Source organism: Oncorhynchus nerka, linkage group LG24 (assembly GCF_034236695.1).
Source record: "Oncorhynchus nerka isolate Pitt River linkage group LG24, Oner_Uvic_2.0, whole genome shotgun sequence".
NCBI lineage: Eukaryota > Metazoa > Chordata > Actinopteri > Salmoniformes > Salmonidae > Oncorhynchus > Oncorhynchus nerka.
The window spans coordinates 27,464,404-27,488,651 of record NC_088419.1 but is presented as its reverse complement, the minus strand read 5'-3'; the positions used below and the strand labels follow the sequence as shown (position 1 = coordinate 27,488,651).

The 24,248-nt window shown below is 42.2% G+C and overlaps 1 protein-coding gene across 1 annotated transcript in view; it reads right to left on the bottom strand.

The window, feature by feature from the left end:
- Positions 1–24,248, bottom strand: part of vta1 (vesicle (multivesicular body) trafficking 1) — a 44,886-nt gene that overhangs the window by 10,837 nt on the left and 9,801 nt on the right. Inside the window, 4 exon segments of the mRNA XM_029631388.2 lie at positions 7,537–7,648; positions 10,973–11,048; positions 14,836–14,963; positions 22,686–22,780. Of these exon segments, the coding sequence (XP_029487248.2) occupies positions 7,537–7,648; positions 10,973–11,048; positions 14,836–14,963; positions 22,686–22,780 (411 nt within the window).

Here is a 24,248-nt window from a genome sequence, read left to right as displayed (position 1 = left end):
TAGATACATTTGTACCGGTTTCCTCCAGCATCTTCACAAGGTCATTTGCTGCTGTTCTGGGATTGATTTGCACTTTTCACACCAAAGTACGTTCATCTCTAGGAGACAGAACTCGTCTATTTCCGGAGAGGTATGACGGCTGTGTGGTCCCATGATGTGTATACTGGTGTACTATTGTTTGTACAGATGAACGTGGTACCTTCAGGCGTTTGGAAATTGCTCCCAAGGATGAACTAGACTTGTGGAGATCTACAAAAAAAAATTCTGAGGTCTTGGCTGATTTCTTTTGATTTTCCCATGATGTCAAGCAAAGAGGCACTGAGTTTGAAGGTAGGCCTTGAAATACATCCACAGGTACATCTCCAATTGACTCAAATTATGTCAATTAGCCTATCAGAAGCTTCTAAAGCCATGACATAATTTTCTGGAATTTTCCAAGCTGTTTAAAGGCACAGTCAACTTAGTGTATGTAAACTTCTGACCCACTGGAATTGTGATACCGTGAATTATTAGTGAAATAATCTGTCTGTAAACAATTGTTGTAAAAATTACTTGTGTCATGCACAAAGTAGATGTCCTAACCGACTTGCCAAAACTATAGTTTGTTAACAAGAAATTTGTGGAGTGGTTGAAAAACAAGTTTTAATGACTCCAACATAAGTGTATATAAACTTCCGACTTCAACTGTACATACGCAGTGCGCAAGTTACAAGTTTGGGGAAGATAATTTTCATCTTTATAATAAACGCATTACATTCATAATCGCATTTGTGGTAACTTTTGAGAATGGTGTTTTTCAGCAAATGGAACATTCGCGCGTATAGCCTACTGCCGTGTGCACATTACAATGTGAAGAAATAGCCGAATAGTTTATCAACATTTTCAGCTAAACATTATCATCTGTTCAGTCAGGCTCACTGCTTAAAACAATATTTTTTTTATGCTAGTGGTTGTATTAATTTGGGATCTATTACATCCCACAACTGTCCCAGAATATGTTTGGAATATTTATATCTCGCACAGAATAGGTCAACTGTTGTACTATGTGGGATAGTAGATTAACATAGGCTAGTGCTTTTGCTGTTCATTAGGCCAACTCATCTTGAACGCTGACGAAAAGTAAATGTGGACAGTTATTTCAATATCTTCAATATGCGGCTCGGAAAAGGACGCGCGCATCTTTGTCCCAGATGTGTCGGTCGGTTGTGATGGTGTAATGCCTGTGAGAAAGACCCAATCACGTGATGGAGAGCTATGTGAGTGAGGTGCTTTGGCACGCAGCTGGGAGAAGGGAATTATAATTATTATATTCAGCCCAAGGGCACAACGGCCACTCGCTGCAAAGGGAATGGATTTTTGTAAGGGGGCATTACGGCCACACAAGGGGATGCAGCCCGTAAATTCAAGGCATTATCAAGTGCATGTCAATTTGTGAATGAGAGACTGATGAAGTATGTTCAGCCTGTGCAAAAAACAAAGCAGAGTGCATGCCTTTCACGCAACTTTAAAAATAAAAAGTCATCATTAGAGTCGCATTCTTCATACTATAAAATAATGCCACGAAATTCTAAGCAAATATTGCTGGCTAAATTAACTAGTGTAGCTCACAGCCATACTGCATAGCCAGATCAGGGCCTAACATAAGGACAACTCCGAGTACGATATTCTGTTCTTCTGAAATCAAAATAAATCTAATTCTATTTGTCACATGCGCCGAAATACTTACTTAAAAGCCCGTAACCAACAATGCAGTTAAGAAAATATTTAATAAATAAATTAAAAATGTAACTATAAAATAACAATGAGGCTATGTGCGGGTCAATGTGCGGGGCTACAGGTTAGTCGAGGTAATTTGCAGATGTAGGTTAGGGGTAAAGTGACTATGACTATCTATAGATAATAAACAGCGAGTAGCACCAGTGTAAAAACAAAGGTGGAAATAGTCCGGGTGGCCATTTGATTAATTGTCCAGCAGGCTTGGAGGTAGAAGCTGTTAAGAAGCCTTTTGGACCTAGAATTGGCGCTCCGGTACCGCTTGCTGTGCGGTAGCAGAGAGAACAGTCTACGACATGGGTCTTGAGACAATTTTTTGGGCCTTCCTCTGACACTGCCTAGTACATTTTTATTTTATTTAACCTTTATTTAACTAGAGAAGTCAGTTAAGAACAAATTCTTATTTACAACGACAGCCTAGGAACAGTGGATTAAGTGCCTTGTTCAGGGGCAGAACAGATATTTACCGTGAAAGCTCGGGGATTCAATCTAGCAACCTTTCGGTTACTGGCTCTAACCACCTGGCTACCTGCCACCCCAAGTATATATGTCCTGGATGGCAGGAAGCTTGGCCCCAGTGATGTACTGGGCCGTATGCACTACCCTCTGTAGCACCTTATGGTCAATAGACTACATTTTCTTCATATGATGTTTCTTAAAAGAGACCTGTCTAAAATAAATAATGGATTAATTGTGATGGTGTAGGCTATATTAAAATGGACTTATTAAAATGTAGAAGTTCCAAAGGTCTGCATCAGTGGCTTGCAGGCCGTGTGTGGAAGACAGGAGATGCTAAATGTGTTTATGTTAATTAACAGTCAATTATCGTGAGAACGTCAGTTATTTGCTTGACAATCACCTGCTGACAAAATTTCATGACCACCACAGCCCTAATGGAGACCAAAGTTTTTTTCTCCAATTTCTGCTTATTTTAAATAGGGAATTATTTAAGAAAAGTGCAAGGGTGCCAATTTATTTGTCCGCCCACAACTGTATGAATCTGTGTCAGTCTTAAAACCAGTTTCTCTGCCAATATGTGTTTTTCTAGCCTATTGTCCCATTTCCCCCCAGACTCTAAGTTAAATAATATGGGTGGGGTAACTCAAATAAACCATCTTGGCTTATGTCAGTATGTCTGCATTTGTCATGATACGAAAAGGAAGTCTATAGGGAGAACCAGAGTACTGAGGGATAATATGAAGGAATGCGCAAGGGCCCAGATGGGGAGGGGAGGGCTGGTCCCCGAAGAGCTCTCTGAGATAGCTCTCCCTATGGAGCTGTGAAACAGGAACTGGATCGTTTCCCTGCAGACACTCTCCCCTGACTCCCCCTGCTCTGCTCCAGTCTGTCACAGGCCAGCCAGCCAGCCAGCCCTGCACAGCACAGCTGCCCCCTGCCTGGCCTGCACAGCCTCACATACTAAGCAGCTTTGTATCCTGCTTACTTACAGAGCGGGAACTTGATTGCCCTGAGATAAAATGTCTCCCCTCTCTCTTTGGATCAGAGGAAACTCCCACGATTAGAGCCACGTGAGAGACAGATAGTAAAGATAAAGCCGCAGTTAGTCTCACATTATGTCTGAATTGGTTAAAGGAGGCAGAGAGACTGGATCAGTGGTTGAGCGGTTTCGCTCATGGTCCACTTAATCTTGATTTGTGCCAATAACAGATGGGAGTGATGGGCATTTTAAATGGGTGTGGATAGGCTTGGAATATTATTTCACATTTGAGTCGCCTGCTGCCTTGTGCATAGGACAGACAGTCCCAAAGTTTGAAAAGAAATGCACTGCTGACACTAAATTCAGTTCTGAAATCACAGACCATTGATCCACTGCACTGAAACTCGCCTAATATCCAAAGGATTCTCATAAATTATACATTTTCGAACCCAATTATAAGATTCAAACAAAGTAGCCTCGAAACATATGTGCTGATTCTTATCAGAGCTGTGCTGATGACAGTCCTCTGCTTGGCCAAAAGTCACTCTCAAAAATGTCACTGGGGACTCCAGAGGTACTGAGTGTTCTGAAAGAGCCATCCAATGATGGACTAGAAAAGAAACTTCAATACATTATTGATACCTTTGCCTATGACAGAGTGAGAATGTTGAGTATTTGCAGCTTTTGAAGTTAAATTGGAGAGAAACTCTCCCGAAATGTCACACCTTTCCATACTTTGCCCTTAACACCTATGTTATTTGAGATGTGACCTTATTTCTTATGAAATGTTAATGAATCCGTCTGTACTAGTTTCCATCTTTTGGTGGCATGGCTACAAAACAAACGTGCCTTCTCCGACTAGACTGGTGGGCAACATGTCATGAAGCTTGCACTTGTTTGTTCTACCCAGATGGAAGCATGGTGCGCTCTCTCTTCCATCGGAACATGTCAGTACCAGGGTTCAGCACCCTGGTTGAAGCTATAAAATATGCTATAAAATATGCTAATCAACAAAGTTGCTTCCTATTGGCTTTCCATCATTTCAATAAGAGTGTTTTCCTCCATCCCTTTCCCATTGCTAATCATCTCCTCCTCGGAAGTGGAAAGTTCAGGAAATATGTATCTGAGACAATACAGTTACTGTGGCCTCTGAACAAAGCAAGATTTATTCCCACATGTTTCATTAGGATACCTAGTCAGTTGTATAACTGAATGCCTTCAACTGAAATGTGTCTTCCACATTTAAAATGTGTCTTCCACATTTAACCACTTTAACAGGTCAAACAAAAGGTGTTTTAACATAAGAAAATAATATTACTGGTTGTAAGAGTACAAGCAATAAAATGAAGGAAAAAAACGCTTCTCAAAACAACCTAATTGAATACAAAAACTCTGAAAATCTATCCCATATCAAAATACAGTAAAACCAATCAACCAACTCAAGACTCAAAAAGAAAGTTGAAAATACAAAATGACCACGTAAATTACAGTCACTGTTTATCATTGAAACATCCAATTTTCTTTTCCATTTTCACCCCTGCAGCATGTCTACATGTTTTCATATTTTCATTTGACGAGTAGCAGCGGGCCACCCTCTTCCTGAGGTGTTTGGCAGACATGTGGAAACAGGAAGATGCAGTGATAAGACTATGATGCATGTGGACTGAGTTAGACGCAATACGAGAGAGAGGAGAGAGTATAATATCAGCTTTCGCTTGGCAATGTTACACCTCAGTGGGAATAACCCTGCATGATGTCACCACTTACAGAGGGAGGCCCAGATTCACAACAGGCGGGAGGGGAGGGAGGGACGTTGCTCTTCCCTAACAAAAGAGATGAACTACACCAGAAAGTAGGCTATGACTGACAACATGGCTAATAGGCTACACTGACAGTCATACTCTAACTTTTCTCATTTGTTCGACTGAAAACAAAAAAGGGAGCTGAAATAGGGGACAGGGTAGCGACACGTTGACTTAAGAGGTCCCGTCCTCAGTTTGTGCCTGCGTGCGGGTCGGCTCGCAGTGGAGTGGAGGGCTACAGAGATGACTTAAATCTCTGACATGGGCTGCTCAGGTCAAATACACTGTAGCACATCCAGCAGATGTTCAGAGAGGAGCACAGTGATCTAACAGCTCTGCAGCGCCATGGTCGGCTTCTACCTCGTGGATAGGAGGGTCCCCCTGCTCAACCTGGCCAAACGCTCTGTTCTTGGTCCGAGATCTAGTTGCTCTGAGAGTATCAGTCTCTGAAGGGTGTTAAAAACGTACACCGACAGACAGGCATGGAATCTGCACACAAACCAAGATGAAACTGAAGTATGTAACATAATCATACATTGTAAGACTGTTCTTAACCAGTGGGTTTCAGCCGTAACCTTCAATAATAGGTTTTGTAACATTATATAATTGTTACACCACAGCGGTAAAACCACCCTGCCTGATCCTCTCAGGATAAGGTGTTCGAAAGCATCATAAAATAAACATCAGCTCTCTCACCCAGAGCCAACACCGCAAATTCCACTGCGAGCCTCGGGTGCTACACTTGATACAGTGCCTTGCAAAAGTATTCATCCCCCTGGGCATTTATCCTATTTTGTTGCATTACAACCTGTAATTTAAATAGATTTTTATTTTGATTTCATGTAATGGACATAGACAAAATAGCACAAATTGGTGAAGTGAAATGAAAAAAAATATTATTAATTTTTTTAAATAAAAAATAAAAAACGGAAAAGTGGTGCGTGCAATATGTTTTTTGCTATGAAGCCACTAAATAAGATCTGGGGCAACCAATTACCTTCATAAGTCATATAATTAGTTAAATAAAGTCCACCTGTGTGCAATCTAAGTATTACATGATCTCTTATATATATATATATATATATATATCACACAGACACCTGTTCTGAAAGGCCCCAGAGTCTGCAACACCACTAAGCAAGGGGCACCACCAAGCAAGCGGCACCTTGAAGACCAAGGAGCTCTCCCAACAGGTCAGGGACAAAGTTGTGGAGAAGTACAGATCAGGGTTGGGTTATAAAAAAAGATCTGAAACTTTGAACATCCCACAGATCACCATTAAATCCATTATTAAAAATGGAAAGAATATGGCACCACAACAAACCTGCCAAGGGAGGGCCGCCCACCAATACTCATGGACCAGGCAAGGAGGGCATTAATCAGGGAGGCAACAAAGATAACCCTGAAGGAGTTGCAAAGCTCCACAGCAGAGATTATCTGTCCATAGGACCACTTTAAGACATACACTCCAGAGCTGGGCTTTACGGGAGAGTGGCCAGAAAAAAGCCATTTCTTAAAGAAAAAAATAAGCAAACATGTTTGGTGATTCCCAAAAGGCATGTGGGAGACTCCACAAACATATGGAAGAAGGTACTCTGGTCAGATCAAGCTTTTTGGCCATCAAGGAAAACGCTATGTCTGGCGCAAACCCAACACCTCTCATCACCCCGGGAACACCATGTTTTTCCCATCAGCAGGGACTGGGAAACTGGTCAGAATTGAAAGAATGATGGATGCTGCTAAACACAGGGAAATTCTTGAGGGAAACCTGTTTCAGTCTTCCAGAGATTTGAGACTGGAACGGAGGTCACCTTTCAGCAGGACAATGACCCTAAGCATACTGCTAAAGTAACATTTGAGTGGTTTAAGGGTAAAGATTTAAATGTCTTGGAATGGCCTAGAACTCAAAGCCCAGAACTCAATCCAATTCAGAATCTGTGGTATGACTTAAAGATTGGTGTACAACAACAGAACCCATCCAACTTGAAGGAGCTGGAGCAGTTTTGCTTTGAAGAATGGGAAGAAAATCCTAGAGGGTAGATGTGCCAAGCTTATAGAGACATACCCCAAGAGACTTGCCACTGTAATTGCTGCAAAAGCTGGCTTTACAGAGTATTGACTTTTGGGGGGGTGAATAGTTATGCACGCTCAAGTTTTCCGTTTTTTTTGTCTTATTTCTTGTTTGTTTCACGATAAAAAATATTTTGCATCTCCAAAGTGGTAGGCATGTTGTGTAAATTAAATGATACAACCCCCCCCAAAAAATATATATTTTAATTCCAGGATGTTCGGCAACAAAACAGGAAAAATGCCAAGGGGGGTAACTACGTTCGCAAGCCACTGTAAGACACACAATGATGGCTAACCTTTACCAACTGAAGTACCACGTCACCCAGACGGAGGAAAGCAGGTCTAAAGGCTCCTGAAGGAAATGCCAGGAGAAGAGGTCTTTTCTCAACGGGAGACGCTGTTTGTTTGAGTCACAGTGCTGATAGGCAGTGCTGATATAATATCAGTCCTTACCATACGTTTCCTCCTCATAGCCATCAGGGCCAGCCTGTGGGGTTTCACCGCTCTTCAGACAGTTGTGGATGTAAGTGGCCTTCCATCTCGCATACTTCCTGTGCTGGATGTTCTGAAAAAGGGAAAGGAACAAGGGAGGCAGGGAGGAGAGGGGGGTAAATAAACACAGAAATATTCAAGATAAGAGATGTGGAATTAAAAGCAATTAGTTAAACAATGGAGACTGGATGAAAGGCTTAAGGTAGGACTATATTTATTTTCCTTTAGCTTACGGTAAAGGGATGGAAGGGGAGTGGGTGAAGCAATAACTGTGGTCTAACACCCAGGTCACCAAATTCATTAGAAGTTCTATGCACCTAATTTAAAAGTTCTCCCCCTGTTAATCTTATCTGGAGATTAATTCAATGGAAATTCATTGGAGGAGCTTCCTTTGGAGAAAACAAAACGTCAATGTTGAAACTACACATTCACAAGGGTTCTTCCAAACCAGTACATCCAGGTGGTTCTTTCTAAATGACTTAGCAAAATTCATACAATGAAGACATTTCTTTCTGAAGCAACTAACACACACAATCATATTTCTAATCTAAATTATCCCTGGAGATAACAACATGCTATCCCTGAGGGGAAGTTTAGGATTGATGGTAGCTATGATTGTGAACTGGTGAACTGTGAACAAATTGGATGCAGTCTATCACAGTGCAATCCGTTTTGTCACCAAACCCCATATACTACCCACCATTGCGACCGGTACGCTCTCGTTGGCTGGCCCTCGCTTCATACTCGTCGCCAAACCCACTGGCTCCATGTCATCTACAAGACCCTGCTAGGTAAAGTCCCCCCTTATCTCAGCTCGCTGGTCACCATAGCATCTCCCACCTCTAGCACACGCTCCAGCAGGTATATCTCTCTAGTCACCCCCAAAACCAATTCTTTCTTTGGCCGCCTCTCCTTACAGTTCTCTGCTGCCAATGACTGGAACGAACTACAAAAATCTCTGAAACTGGAAACACTTATCTCCCTCACTAGCTTTAAGCACCAACTGTCAGAGCAGCTCACAGATTACTGCACCTGTACATAGCCCACCTATAATTTAGCCCAAACAACTACCTCTTTCCCTACTGTATTTAATTAATTTATTTATTTTGCTCCTTTGCACCCCATTATTTTTATTTCTACTTTGCACATTCTTCCATTGCAAATCTACCATTCCAGTGTTTTACTTGCTATATTGTATTTACTTTCCCACCATGGCCTTTTTTTGCCTTTACCTCCCTTATCTCACCTCATTTGCTCACATCGTATATTGACTTGTTTATACTGTATTATTATGTATGTTTGTTTTACTCCACGTGTAACTCTGTGTCGTTGTATGTGTCGAACTGCTTTGCTTTATCTTAGCCAGGTCGCAATTGTAAATGAGAACTTGTTCTCAACTTGCCTACCTGGTTAAATAAAGGTGAAATAAAAAAAATTAAAAAATGATTAGAGCTCACACTTAATAGTCTCACATACTCTCTCAATCACCATTTTCTAAAACTTTGGGTCCTCCACTCTCTGGTGATGAAATGTCATTTTTCCCTGTATGAAATCCAATCTCCCAATGCATCGTGATGTGCTTTGTATTTAAAAAAAAGTATATACAGCAATCAGCGAGCGGGGAACTGTGAGGCTCCATTGTCTGGGTTAGTGTTACAGAGAAAAAAAACTGAGTTGTAAAGCAGCCTCTCCAATGAGCTATCTGCAGCAGGAAAATGTGTGGCCCTTAGGGAGAGACAAGCAACTCAATGAAACATTGTCTGTTGTCTGCCACAGGCCACTTCCCTCAGTAGAAAAGCCATCTGTAGCCATGGAGAGAGAAGCTTTAATAAGCCCACAGCTGCTGAGATGGGGTCTATGGGTGTTTCTCAAAATGCATACTACCGTGCTCCGAGCACGCACATTGGAGCGCGGGAGGGTCGGAGTCCAAATCAAAGTATTCGAAACAGAGCACAGAGGGCACTTCACAAATGCATACTCCGTTTGTACATATTTTGAAGCATGCATCGATGCAAGCTTCAATAGAAATTAAGCAAACAAATATGACTCAACCACGTAAAAAATGAAGCTACATTTCTTGAAATCAATGGCGGCCTTTATTTGAGCTGAAAGCGAGAGAAAATACACACCTACTAAGGAATTAAATGTTGCCTATTCACATCTCATTTTGCCTGACCACAATATTTCATCTTGATATATTAATAAATACATGCTGTGTTAATTTTGGTATGTTTACCTGCCAACATACCGTAGATAGCAAGTCCAAAATAAGCCAATAGGGCTAACTGGCTAGCTACTAGTACTGTTAGCTAGCTATCCACAAATAATTGATATCTTGTATAATATACATTTTCAGTCACTTTTGCCTGTTAAACTATCCGGTTTGATACATTATTAGGATTCACATATAGCTAGCTGATAGTTATGAAGTAAAACGGTTGCTTTGTGTGTGTGTGTGTGTGTGTGTTCGTCTCTATTGCCATTGTTGTCCTGGCTGGAAGACAGTTGGGGGAATGGGTAAGTCCATAGTAAGTCAATAAAGCTAACTGGCTAGCCATAAAGAATTGGTAGCTACACACGAAAAATGTACATCTACCTTGCATAACATTAGATTTAGGTCATTTTTGCCTGTTTAACTAGCTGGATATCTAGATGATTAAAATTCACAAATCTAGCTGATATTTATGAAGTAATGCGTTTGCTGTGTGTATATCTTGTTTCGTCCATTGTTGCCATTGTGCTGGCTGAAAGAAGTTCCAGTGAATGAGGGGGTGAAGCTTGAGGTAATACAGACACAGTAGGGTGAGTGCGAGTGCTTCTCAAATGTATTGTTGTGTGCATTCTCCACACTCTTGTCCTCAGAAGGACGTAGTCAAGAGAAAGTGGTCAGAGAATGCACTCGGAGCATGAGAGTGTGGAGCACTGTAGTATGCATTCTGAGAAGCACCCTGTCTAGTAGTGTCTAGTTGTCTACAGTTCTAGACTGGAGAGGCTCTATATGTTACAAGCTGTTTCCAGGAACACGCCGTTTTCAGGTCAGATCAGTCAGTAATCTCATGACTGGAATGAGTAGATCAAATAGAAATTCCCCATATTTTCCCTTCTCTTGGATTTTCTATGTCTGAGAGCAGCCATAGACTGATGGACGGATGGCATTGTGGCTAGTCAGTTCATATTACCTCACACATATTAATTAATATGCTGAAATAAAAAGGTAGATGTAGTTACAGTAGTTTATATGCCCTATACAGTAGGATGAGGGTATTCAATATAGTATGCGCTGCAGGTAGCTTAGTGATTAGGAGCGTTGGGCCAGTAACTGAAAGCTCACGGGTTTGAATCCCAGGTGAAAAACATGCCAAAAATGTTATTGTTTTTTGTTTAGTTTTTTACTTACCTCCTCCGATAACTCGCCGAAAACTGACAGGACATCTAACAAAAGGCTGGATGTATAGAAGGACTTAATCATATTCCTACAAAGAGAGACAAAAAATTTTAAAAAAATTAAGGCATACTGAAGTCATTAGACCCAAGTGTTTTAAACCTGCCAACTGTGACAAATGTATTCTTCAAGAATGGATTAGGCTGCGTCACAGAACATGGATAATTCTATAATTATCAAATACACTATATATATACACAAACGTATGTGGACACCCCTTCAAATTAGTGGATTCAATTTTTTCAGTCATACCGGTTGTTGACAGGTGTATAAAAATCAAGCATACAGTCATGCAATCTCCATGGACAATACAAATAAAAAAATAAAATTAATAATAATAATAATAATTTAAAAAACGTCGGCAGTAGAATGGCCCTACTGAAGTGACTTTCAACGTGGCACCGTCATAGGATGCCACCTTTTCTTAAAATTTCTCCCCTGCTAGAGCTGCCCCGGTTAACTGTAAGTGCTGTTATTGTGAAGTGGAAACGTCTAGGTGCAACAACGGTTCAACTGAGAAGTTGTAGGCCACACAAGCTCACAGAATGGGACCACTGAGTGCTGAAGCACGTAAAAATCATCAGTTCTCGGCTGCAACACTCACTAATGAGTTCCAAACTACCTATGGAAGCAACGTCGGCACAAGAACTGTTCGTCGGGAGCTTCATGAAATGGGTTTCCATGGCCGAGCAGCCACAGACAAGCCTAAGATCACCATGTGCAATGCCAAGCATCGACTGGAGTGGTGTAAAGCTCGCCGCCATTGGTGGAAACGCGTTCTCTGGAGTGATGAATCACTTCACAATCAGGCAGTCCGATGGATGAATCTGGGTTTGGTGGATGCCAGGACGCTACACCTGCCTGAATGCACAGTACCAACTGTAAAGTTTGGTGGAGGAATAATGGTCTGGGGCTTTTTGTTCATGGTTCGGGCTAGGCCCCTTAGTTCCAGTGAAGGGAAATCTTAATGCTACAGCATACAATTACATTCTAGACGATTCTGTGCTTCCAACTTTGTGGCAACATTTTGGGGAAGGCCCTTGGCTGTTTCAGCATGACAATGCCCCTGTGCACAAAGCAAGGTCCATACAGAAATGGTTTGTCGAGATTGGTGTAGAAGAACATGTCTGGCCTGCACAGAGCCCTGACCTCAACCCCATCGAACACCTTTGGGATGAATTGGAACGTGGACTGCGAGCCAGGTGAATTTTGGCCATGTAGTGTGTGGATTTGTCTCTTATGAATTTGAATGATAATTGGATCCAAGGAACCAAACAGGTCTGTAAATATCAAACTATGACACGAGTCATGACACTAAAAGAGAGGACTGTGGGTCTGGAGTCAGAGTTCATAGGTGACACCACTTGTGGTGATTCAGTGTAGATCACAGGACAGGAAGCAGGGAGGAAAAATGTCATAAAATCCCACAGCTGGTTCCAGGAAGCATAAAACACAAGGCCGTAAAAAACACAGAAACATAGGGGCTTGCTTTCTGGGGGCTTCCAGCGCAGAGGTGTGCCATGTCAATGTAAGACTTGTCATGGAGCAGAGCAGTGCAGAGTGGAAAGTAGACCAATGTATTGAAAAGCTGAAGGAAGTTTCCTATTCAGGATTAGTTCCCATAAACATTCAACTCTGCACCTCTACACATGACATAACGTAACATTTATAGCTTATTTATGTAGATCTAGTTCCTTGTAAATCAAAGCTTTTTTTGTGCCGGAGAGGAATATTAATATAGCCTACTTCTCGGTATCCCGACTTGAAGACAAGCGTGTTTCATTTGTATTTTCACATTTCTTCAAATGTGGTTGTACGTATGTCTACATACCATTGCTGGCACCAGTTTTACCAGACAAACAGAAATGACGTCATCAATAAATACTATAGGTATACTATATAACTCTCAAGATTGGCCTTGAGAGTTATATACACTGGGTATATTTAATGTTTTCAATTTCCTAAGAAAAATAATTTTGTGAGCCAGAAACCATACGCTGTCCTTTCTTCAACACACAGTGCAGAGCAGCCACTCCCTCTCCGTCTGTCCACACTTCATCCATTCCTATTTAATGGTCTGCAAAATACTAGTACTGCAGAGCACCGTGGAAACCATCCTAATGTCTGGGTTGATCACAGTAAATCCTTCCACACCGCTTCACCTTAACCTGAGGTTAACTATGATGGTGCTCACTGGGAGGGGATTCATGGCGTACAGCTACTTCAGTAGACCTTACTGAAGGTTGAGCAATATTTTTGTGGGTTTGTAGCACGTCTCACTTTCGTGTTGTGGAAACAAGATGGTAAGACGAAAAGGAAAACAAAATGCATCTTGAATAACAATACATGGCTGGAAGTAAGACAACTAGCCTACGTTGACAAAAAAGAGATCTAGGCCTATTACTGAAAGATTTGGAAGTTCAACTCCGCCCACTCCTCACTTGTACACATCTGATGAACGTCATTGGCATTTAGATTCTCATGACGCAGGGGGTGGGTGGCGGGGAAGGGGAGGCAAACGTGAAAACAGAAAGGGATGAAACAGCATGGGGGTTCATTTACAGCACATTCTAGCCTGCATTCTCAACACAACAGTGTGTGCTTTCATGGCTTTTATCTGGCTGGTTCTGCAGAGGTCAGCATATTGGACAGAAATTGGGCCTGCCTCAGGCTATTTACATGCATTATGTCAAAGGCTCTGGACAGAGAGCCTCAAAAGACCTCAGTGAATGACTTCCACGCTTCCAGCTATGACATATTTTATCTGACCCTACTTTCATGCACTCTTTTTTTTAAATTGAAGGATAAAATCTTTCACTGGAACGGATGGATTTAAAGCCTCCTGATCAATTTAGAAGTTGAAACCACATTAGATTTGTCAACACTTTGGCACTGACTCGATTTAAGCTTTTGAAAATACAAAGACCATAACCGGCCAACAACATAATAGCTGGATAAAAGTCCAATGCTTGTATGATTACCCCTTTATACTCAATGGAATCCCCAAAATATCAAAGTTTTACTTGTTGGGAGAAGAATATGAATCATCAGAACTGTAGATTTGACTTCCACTCATCAGTTGGGTAGCGAATTCAATGGGGCATTAATGAAACATTGCTCATTGCTTAGAAACAAATTAGCAGATTGGTGAAAACCTGCCATCTTTAAAATATAGGCGGAAAACATTTTTCATCCCAATTGCTACATTGCACAAGATGAATGGGCACACAGACATATGCAAAATGGATGAAGCCTTTAACTACTAGCTGCAAAACTCAAATGTTATTTCTCTCCCATGTTCAGGACTGTGTCTGGCGCTGTATCTGGGGCCTGGAATCAGCACACAGGAGACAGCATCCTGTCCCTGCCTACAGTACTGGAGACCCTGGCTGGCCTGGCCTGACCTGGCACCCACAGTTCCTGGAAACCTCTGCTCTACTGTCCAGCCTGCTGCTGACGTCAGTGCCCGATGACACACTCATTATGGCAGCCAGACCTGTAACACTACACCTGCATGGCCAATAGGAATCATCTCACACTTGTGGCAATCTCTTCACACAGACAGGGCTTTGTTGCTAATTTTAGACTCTGGAAGGGACCCTTCATGTGCAAAAGCAACAGTGGGATTATTTTATGTCAAGGGTCAGTGAAAGGAAATGGTAATCATGAGGGCTTACGTATTGGAATCAGAAAATTGGAAACAGTCCACTGCCATGCGGAGATTCAAGAAGCAGGGAGCTGTCTGCAGCTACAGTACAGTCAGACTTCTTCCCATGCTAAGCAGGTAGTAAAGACAGTGAGTGAAGAAGTAGCCTTACTTGTGGAATCGTCCAGATCGATCCTCGTTGTCAGCGTAGAGGAACATTTTTAAGGCATAGTTTTCGATGTGGGCATTGCCGACAACTTCCTGGGAGATTGAATCATTGTCAGTCAGCTCCTTCTTCATCTGAAAAACACACAACAGCATCAAATCACGCAAAAGTAAATTATGTTCTGCAGGTAGGCATATTCAACCTGAAAAACCACAGGCTGTAAGTGGCAAACATTTTACAAAGGGCAATCAATCAATACAGAGTAGTTTCAAAATGCACATTCACTTGGACTTTTCAGATGATCAATCTTTCATCGGACACAAAACGTTCCTCCTAGGTTCCTGAACAGCACAGACATAGTCTATACATAGAGGCCGCCTGTGTACTGTACTGTGCATGAAACGTGTGAGGCGAGGCTTTCCATGGCGTGAATAATTAATTCCTGGGATGCAGCAGAGCGCAGACACTGATTCCACTCCAATGGAGTCTAGTATGGTGGAGTAGACGGTCTCTGGAGATGCACCCACAGATCATTACATGGACAATAACCACGGGTGGATTTTACCGCTTTCATTTCAAAAGTGCTGGACAATAAATCTTGTGCTGAACACCACTCACCAAAAGGATATTTAACCAGAAACATCAAAGCCAGTTGCAAAGAACTGGCTGTTTACTTTACCACACCACTCTTACATGGCAATTAATCATCTACGACAATACCAGTAACACAGACACTAGAAAACTCACTTACACTATTTTATTGTTTCTAACTGACTTGTTTGTTTTGTCAAAACTTCATTGTCTGTGTATGGTCAACCACTGCATGCAGCTGACAAATTAAATTATTGCTGTGCCCATATTGTGTCTCAATGGTTTGTTGTGGCCAGCTGCCAAAAATGCAGCCGCAAAGCCCACTCACTGTCACAGAGCCAGCCTCTCTCTGAGGTGTTACAGTCTGCTAGAGAGGTTTCCTTGTAAAATCAGTAAAGCAAATAATACTGATTACATTTCAACAGGTGCCCTCTGCTCTCCTGAATGGACTTACTGTTCATGTTAATGAAATATCAACCTATGTTTACATTTTATTTAAAAAAAAGAGGTAACACGCAGCACAGTACATAACTTGTGTTAGCGAAGGACTTTAAAAACATAACTTCGATGGAAGTGTGCCGACATTCTAGAAAGTCGAGCCAGACGTTTCTAATTGAATCAAAGGATTCAGCTTGGATCACAAAACACCACTAAAACTACTCTGGGGTTCTCTAGAAGTCCCTGCTGTAGTAGCACAGCTTGGCAAAACACAATAGTCATTTTCAATACGTCAGGACAATATTACCATGAAAGGCTGCATCTTCTTTGATGGTTTTGCAAAACAGAATGAGTGAGAAATGTGTTTCTTACCCTTGGGGTAAGGCAACCCTAACAGACGAGAACTAGGCCTACTGACACTCATCAGGTCTGTATAGGCACTGTCGGACAACAAAAACAAACAGCTAGTGCATTGAAGTGACTGACAATGCAATGTTAAAGACGGCCAAAGCGGCAATCAGGAAAAGAAAAACTGCCGTTTCCATGAAACAGAGGCCCATCAGTGTGTAGCCTAAATACAGACAATCTCTTCCACCCCACCTTCGCTCCCTAATCCACTGCTCTCCGAACGCTAATTTAACGATGGAGAAAATGAGCCAAGTGTGCTGGTCAATATGCTGAGGGCCAGGCTGTGGGCAGGCTTTAGTTCATCTTCAATACCAGAACAAAAAAGACAGATTGGCATCTTAATTATTCATCCTCTGCACAAAATAATAATAACTGGTTGTTTGTTTCCCTAAAAATGTGTACCGTTAGTGGATATTAAACTGTCATGAGGTGAAATGATAAAGAACCACATGGTGCGATGTAAGATTTGTTTCATCAAAACAAACTTTATTTGCCACATGCGCCGTATACAACAAGTGTAGACTTTACCGGGAAATGCTTACATACAAGCTCTTAACCAACAGTGCAGTTCAAGAAGAAGAAAATATTTACCAAGTAGGCTAAAATAAAAAGTAACACAATAAGAATAACGAGGCTATTATCAGGGGGCACCGGTACCGTACAGTGTGCAGGGGTACAGGCTAGTTGAGGTAATCTGTAAATGTCGGTGGCGATGAAGTGATTATGCATAGGTAACAAACAAACAGCGAGTAGCAACAGTGTACAAGAGGGGAGGGTGTCAATGTAAATTGTCTGGTGGCAATTTTTATGAATTGTTCAGTAGTCTAATGGCTTGGGGGTAGAAGCTGTTGAGGAGCCTTTTCGTACTAGACTTGCTCTGCTACCGCTTGCCATGCAGTAGCAGAGAAAACAGTCTATAACTTGGGTGACTGGAGTCTCTGACAATTTTATGGGCTTTCCTCTGACACCGCCTATTATATAGGTCCTGGATGACAGGAAGCTTGGCTCCAGTGATGTACTGGCTGTACGGACTAGCGCCTTATGGTCAGATGCCGAGCATTTGCCATACCAGGCAGTGATGCAACCGGCCAGGATGCTCTCGATGGTGCAGCTGTAGAAAGTTGAGGATCTGGGGACCCATGCTAAATCTTTTCAGTCTCCTGAGGGGAAAAAGGTTTTGTCGTGCCTTCTTCACGACTGTCTTGGTATATTTGGCCCATGATAGTTCGTTGGTGATGTGGACACTTGAAACTCTCGACCCGCTCCACCACAGCCCCGCCGATGTTACTGGGGGCCTGTTCAGCCCACCTTGTCCTGTAGTAGCGATCAGCTCCTTTGTCTTGCTCACATTGAGGGATAAGTTGTTGTCCTGGCACCACACTGCTAGTTCTCTGATCACCTCCCTATACGCAGTCTCATCGTTGTCGATGATCAGGCCTACCACTGTTGTGTCATCAGCAAACTTAATGATGGTGTTGGAGTCGTGTTTGGCCACGCAGTCATGGGTGAACAGGGAATACAGGAGGGGACTAAGTACACACCCCTGAGGGACCTCAGTGTTAAGGATCAGCATGGCAGACGTGTTGTTGCCTACTCTTTCCACCTGGGGGCAGCCCGTCAGGAAGTCCAGGATCCAGTTGCAGAGGGAGGTGTTAAGTCCCAGAGTCCTTAGCTTAGTGATGAGCTTCGTGGGGACTATGGTGTTGAATACTGAGCTGTAGTCAATGAGCAGCATTATCACATAGGTGCTCCTTTTGTCCAGGTGAGACAGGGCGGTGTGGAGTGCGATTGAGACTGCGTCATCTGTGGATCTGTTGGGGAAGTATCCGAATTAGAGTGGGTCTAGGGTGTCCAGGAGGATGCTGTTGAGGTGAGCCATGACCAGCATTTCAAAGCACTTCATGGCTACCGACGTGAGTGACATGGTGCGGTAATCATTTAGGCAGGTTACCTTCGCTTCCCTGGGCCCAGGGAATATAGTAGTCTGCTTGAAACATGTAGGTATTACAGACACTGTCAGGGAGAGGTTGAAAATATCAGTGAAGATACTTGACAGTTGGTCCGTGCATGCTTTGAGTAAACGTCCTGGTAATCCGTCAGGCCCAGCAGGCTTTGTGAATGTTGACCTGTTTAAAGGTTTTGTTCACATCGGCTATCGAGAGAGTTATCACACAGTCATCAAGAACAGCTGGTGCTCTCGTGCATGCTTCAGTGTTGCTTGCCTCGAAACGAACATAAAAGGCATTTAGCTCATCTGGTAGGCTCGCGTCACTGGGCAGCTCGCGTCTAGGTTTCCCTTTGTAGTCTGTAATAGTTTTCAAGCCCTGCCACATTCGACGAACGTCAGAGCCGGTGTAGTAGGATTCAATCTTAATCCTGTATTGACGCTTTGCTTGTTTGATGGTTCGTCTGAGGGCATAGCGGGATTTCTTATAAGCGACCGGATTAGTCTCCCGCTCCTTGAAAGCGAGCAGCTTGAGCTCGATGCGGATGTTGCCTGTAATTTATGGCTTCTGGTTGGGATATGTACATACGGTCACTGTGGGGACAACGTCATCGATGCACTTATTGATGAAGCCGATGACTGAGGTGATGTATTCCTCAATGCCATTGGATGAATCCCGGAACATATTCCAGTCTGTGCTAGCAAAACAGTCCTGTAGTGTAGCACCCACATCATCTGACCACCACCATATTGAGTGAGTCACTGGTACTTCCTGCTTTAGTTTTTGCTTGTAAGCAGGAATCAGGAGGATAGAATTGTGGTCAGATTTGCCAAATGGAGGGACTTCCTTAATATTAGACATTGCGCACCAGCTGTTATTTACAAAAAGACCCCCCCCCACCCCGTATCTTACCAGAGGTAGCGTCTCTGTTCTGCCGGTGCATGGAAAATCCTGCTAGCTCCATATTGTCCATTTCTTCATTCAGCCACGTTTCAGTGAAACATAACATAAGATGTTACAGTTTTCAAATGTCCCGTTGGTAGGATAATCTTAATAGTAGGTCATCAAATTTTATTTTCCAATGATTGTACGTTAGCAAGAAGAACGGCTGGCAATGGGAGTTTACTCGCTCGCCTACAGATTCTCAGAAGGATCCCCGATCTGCTTCCCCTTTTCCGGCGTCTTTTCACGCAAAAGGCGTGGATCTGTGCCTGTTCCAGTGAAAGCAGGATATCCTTCTCGTCGGACTCATTAAAGGAAAAAGTGTCTTTCAGTCCACAATGAGTAATCGCTTTTCTGATGTCCAGAAGTTATTTTCGGTCATACGAGATGGTAGCAGCAACATTATGTACACAATATTTTAAAAAATAAGTTCCACAAAACAAAACAAAAAAATTGCACAATTGGTTGGGAGAATGTAAAACGTCAGCCATGTTCTTCGGCGCCATCTTCAATTTCATACTGTGCTTCCTCTTCTGGAATGGAATGAAAGTCTCATTCATGTTCCCATGATTAGGGAGGAAAAATAAAACAATGATTTCACATTAACTTCCAGAAATATGCAAGACATAAAACAAAAGAAGTTGAACAATCTGTCCCGAGTCCACATTGACATAATCTGCGACAATAGGTCAAATATGTATTTCATAGAAGTTTCTTCACCACCCTTTTAAAGCCCTTTAAACTGGATGCACCCACCAGGTATGGGCTCTTCGCTGGCTGAGACACTAGCTCTATAAAAATCCCTGAGTAAACAGCATCCAGAGGTTGTTTCCTGCTCCTCTTTCAGAGGAAGACCATAAACCCAGTCTTTTGAACTCTTGATGAGAATACAGTGCTCTTACATTTTCTCAAAGGAAACAATTAACAGATGTATTGGTTATTAAAGTTGCTTCCTTTCTATGACATCTAACAAACATTTCTTACCGAAGGATGTGCAAATGTGATGTATCAAGAGTTGGCTACAGTGTGAGAGAGAACACCCATGTTGCATTAAAACCTTAAGAAAATCTCAAGGAAAATACAGTGCCTTTTGAAAGAATTCAGACCCCTTGACTTTTTCGATGTTACAGCCTTATTCTAAAATGTATTAAATAACAAAATGTCTCATTAATCTACACACATTACCCCATAATGCCAAAGCAAAAACAGGTTCAGATTGTTTTGCAAATGTATTAAAAATAAAAAACAGAAATACCTTATTTTCATAAGTATTCAGATCCTTTGCTAAGAGACTCGAAATTGAGCTCAGGTGCATCCTGTTTCTGTTAATTAATCATCCTTGAGATGTTTCTACAATTTGATTGGACATGATTTGGAAAGGTACACACCAGTCTATATAAAGGTCCCACAGTTGACAGTGCATGTCAGGGCAAAAACCAAGCCATGAGGTTGAAGGAATTGTCCGTAGAGCTCCGAGACAGAATTGTGTTGAAGAACAGATCTGGGGAAGGGTACCCAAAGATTTCTGCAGCATTGAAGGTCCCCAAGAACACAGTGGCCTCCATCATTCTTAAGTGAAAGAAGTTTGGAACCACCAAAATTCTTCCTAGAGCTGGCTGCTAGGCCAAACTGAGCAATCCGGGGAGAAGGGCCTTGGTCAGGGAGGTGACCAAGAACCCGATGGTCACTCTGACAGAGCTCCAGAGTTCCTCTGTGGAGATGGGAGAACCTTCCAGAAGGACAACCATGTCTTTACGGTAGAGTGGCCAGGCGGAAGCCACTTCTCAGTAAAAGGCACATGACAGCCACTTGGAGTTTGCCAAAAGGCACCTGAAGGACTCTCATACCATAAGAAACAAGATTCTCTGATCTGATGAATGCCAAGCGTCAGGTCTGGAGGAAACCTGGCACCATCCCTACAGTGAAGCATTGTGGCGGCAGCATAATGCTGTGGGGATGTTTTTCAGCTGCAGGGACTGGGAGACTAGCCAAGATGATGACAAGATGAATGGAACAAAGTAGAAAGATCCTTGATGAAAACCTGCTCCAGAGCGCTCAGGAACTCAGATTGGGGTGAAGGTTCACCTTCCAACAGGACAACGACCCTAAGCACACAGCTAAGAAAATGCAGGAGTGGCTTCTGGACAAGTCTCTGAATGTTCTTGAGAGGCCCTCCCAGAGCCCGATCTAACATCTCTGGAGAGACCTGAAAATAGCTGTGCAGCAACGCTCCCCATCCAACCTGACACAGCTTGAGAGCAGAGAAGAATGAGAGAAGAATGAGAGAAACTCCCCAAATACAGGAGTGCCAAACTTGTAACATCATACCCAAGAAGACTCGAGGCTGTAAACTCTGCCAAAGGTGTTTCAACAAAGTACTGAGTCAAGGGTCTGAATACTTGTGTAAATGTGATATTTTAGTTTAACACATTTGAAAAAAATATATATATATAGTTTTTGCTTTGTCAATATGGGGTATTGTGTGTAGATTTATGATGGGGGAAAAAATTATTTAATCCACTTTAGAATAAGGCTGTAACGTAACAAGATGTAGAAAAAGTCAAGGGGTCTGAATACTTTCCTAACGCACTGTATATGCCGATCAGGTCTTACATTAAACACAGAGCTTAAAACTCAAATCAGATGCTTTTTTTAATTGCATGTCTCGCAATTCCACTCAAGAAATTTCAGAAGTACATTTCTGATGGAATCCATTATTCAAAAGGCATGCATTCCGTAACTAATGGTGGTTCAGATTGCAGTCTAATCGAAGCTTTGACTGAATGAGTGATCCAACTATCTCAAAGACTCCAATTTCTCCTTGGATAACTTTAAAAGTAGACCTAATCGAATCTTGGGGCTACATTACTATCGATTAGAGATATGAATATCTGATGGACAAGCTAAAGAATAAATGCTAGACCCTCAAAACAAGCAGAAATTACATTTGGCATTCACCTTTTGAGAAATTTGACAATGTAAATCAAAAAATTCCTCCTATATTTAAATCATACGGCAATTACATTACAGATGTTTGGAATCAAGAGTATTTCACTCTTATAATTGAAAATGACGAGGTGCAGATATTTCAATCATGTTCGCAGAACTCAATCAAGGGAGGCTGACGCTTTGTTGTTAATGTCCTTTTTGAGAGGCAGTGCCAAAATCCACTTCTGAAGGGAAACTGAATCCACTGAAAGGCCTGTTCCTGACTAGCTTTGAAAATAGTAAAATGTCAAGACTCCTAAAGTGCACTTAGCGGCCAATGGCATTGAAGATATTCATTACTAAACTGCCCTCAGACATTCACGACGTGATAAGCTTCATTTCGTGGATATTGGTACAGAATAGAGGAAATAGAATTAACAAGGAATATGAAGTAGTACATTATGATAACTACATTATGATATCTTACCCAAAAATCAACAAATCATGATGTGAAGACAATTAGGAAATAGTAGATAAATGTGTCATTGTTAAACGTTCCAAAGGCTGTATCCAACCTTTAGTGTAGCTGACTAAGTATCTCACCGTTTCTAACTGATCCATCAGTTGCACAAGAAACTTCCGACATTCTGGGGTTTTGCTGTCCAGTTTCATTCCCGTCTGCATGGCATAAAGCCGACCTGAAAGAGAAGGAAAAGGGTATCACCATTTTATCCCAGAGCAATGTGTCAGGGGTGATGATGACACTTCATGTTTCCCAGAAATACACTGAGTACCCTCAGAACTGCCTCAAATTCGTTGGGGTATGGATTACAAGGTGTCGAAAGCGTTCCACAGGGATGCTGGTCTATATTTACTCCAATGCTTCTCACAGTTGTGTCAAGTTGGATGTATGTCCTTTGAGTGTTGGACAATTCTTGATACACACAGGAAACTGTTGAGCGTGAAAAACTCAGCAGCGTTGCATTTCTTTACACACACACACACACAAACCTGTGCGCCTGCCACCTACTACCATACCCCGTTTAAAAAGGCACTTAAATATTTTGTCTTGCCCATTCACCCTCTGAAATGGAACACATACACAATCCATGTCTCAATTGTCTCACGGCTTAACACTGATTAAAGTGGATTTAACAGGTGACATCAATATGGGATCATAGCTTTACCTGGATTCACCTGGTCAGCTTTACCTGGATTCACCTGGTCAGCTTTACCTGGATTCACCTGGTCAGCTTTACCTGGATTCACCTGGTCAGTGTGTCAGGTGAATGTTTTGTACACTGTGTTCAAACAAAAAGTTAGAGTAGTCTCTCTTTATTATCCCCGAACAGCAATTCTTATGGTAAAATCAAATGTGGACTGGGCACATAGTTCTGTTACATGGTCAAACATTTTTGGGGTTCAGGGTGAGGTCTTTCAAATTAAAGTAGGCTACCCTAAATCACCCAAAGTGTCAATTTGTCCAGCATGTTGGGGCAGCAGGTAGCCTAGTGGTTAGAGCGTTGGACTAGTAACCGAAAGGTTGCAAGATTGTTTACAAGGTTCTTCTCTGAGTTATGATGCTCACTTTGAGTGAAATGATTCAACATCCAATCAGCGCAAGTCTGTGAATGAGGTTGTGTACATATTAGCATTATTGTTATTATATCCTTATCATTGTTTCACTCAGCACATAGCAGCCAAGAGGGAATATTGGCTCATGTTTTCAACACACGCTGTCCATCCACCCTCTCCTCCATGTTGACAGATCCTTGCGTCCTTTGATTTTATGCATCCAGGCTCAGGACCATTAGCGCTCTTCTCTCCGTTTTCAGAGATTGAAAACATGCGCACACCCAGACATCTGGTGAAGGACTGTCCCATGAGCCTTAAAGTCTTCCCTGTGTGCAACTTTGACACACACTCAATGTTTGAGGCCATTGCCAAATCCAACAACTCTGGGTTTACAGAGTGCTGCAGTTTCCAACCAACAAAGAACTCTAAAGAGCCACACCTAATTGACAGACATTCTATTGAAGTGGTACATGAATGAAGATGTGGGAAATTATACAGTGGGGCAAAAAGTATTTAGTCAGCCACCAATTGTGCAAGTTCTCCCACTTAAAAAGATGAGAGAGGCCTGTAATTTTCATCATAGGTACACTT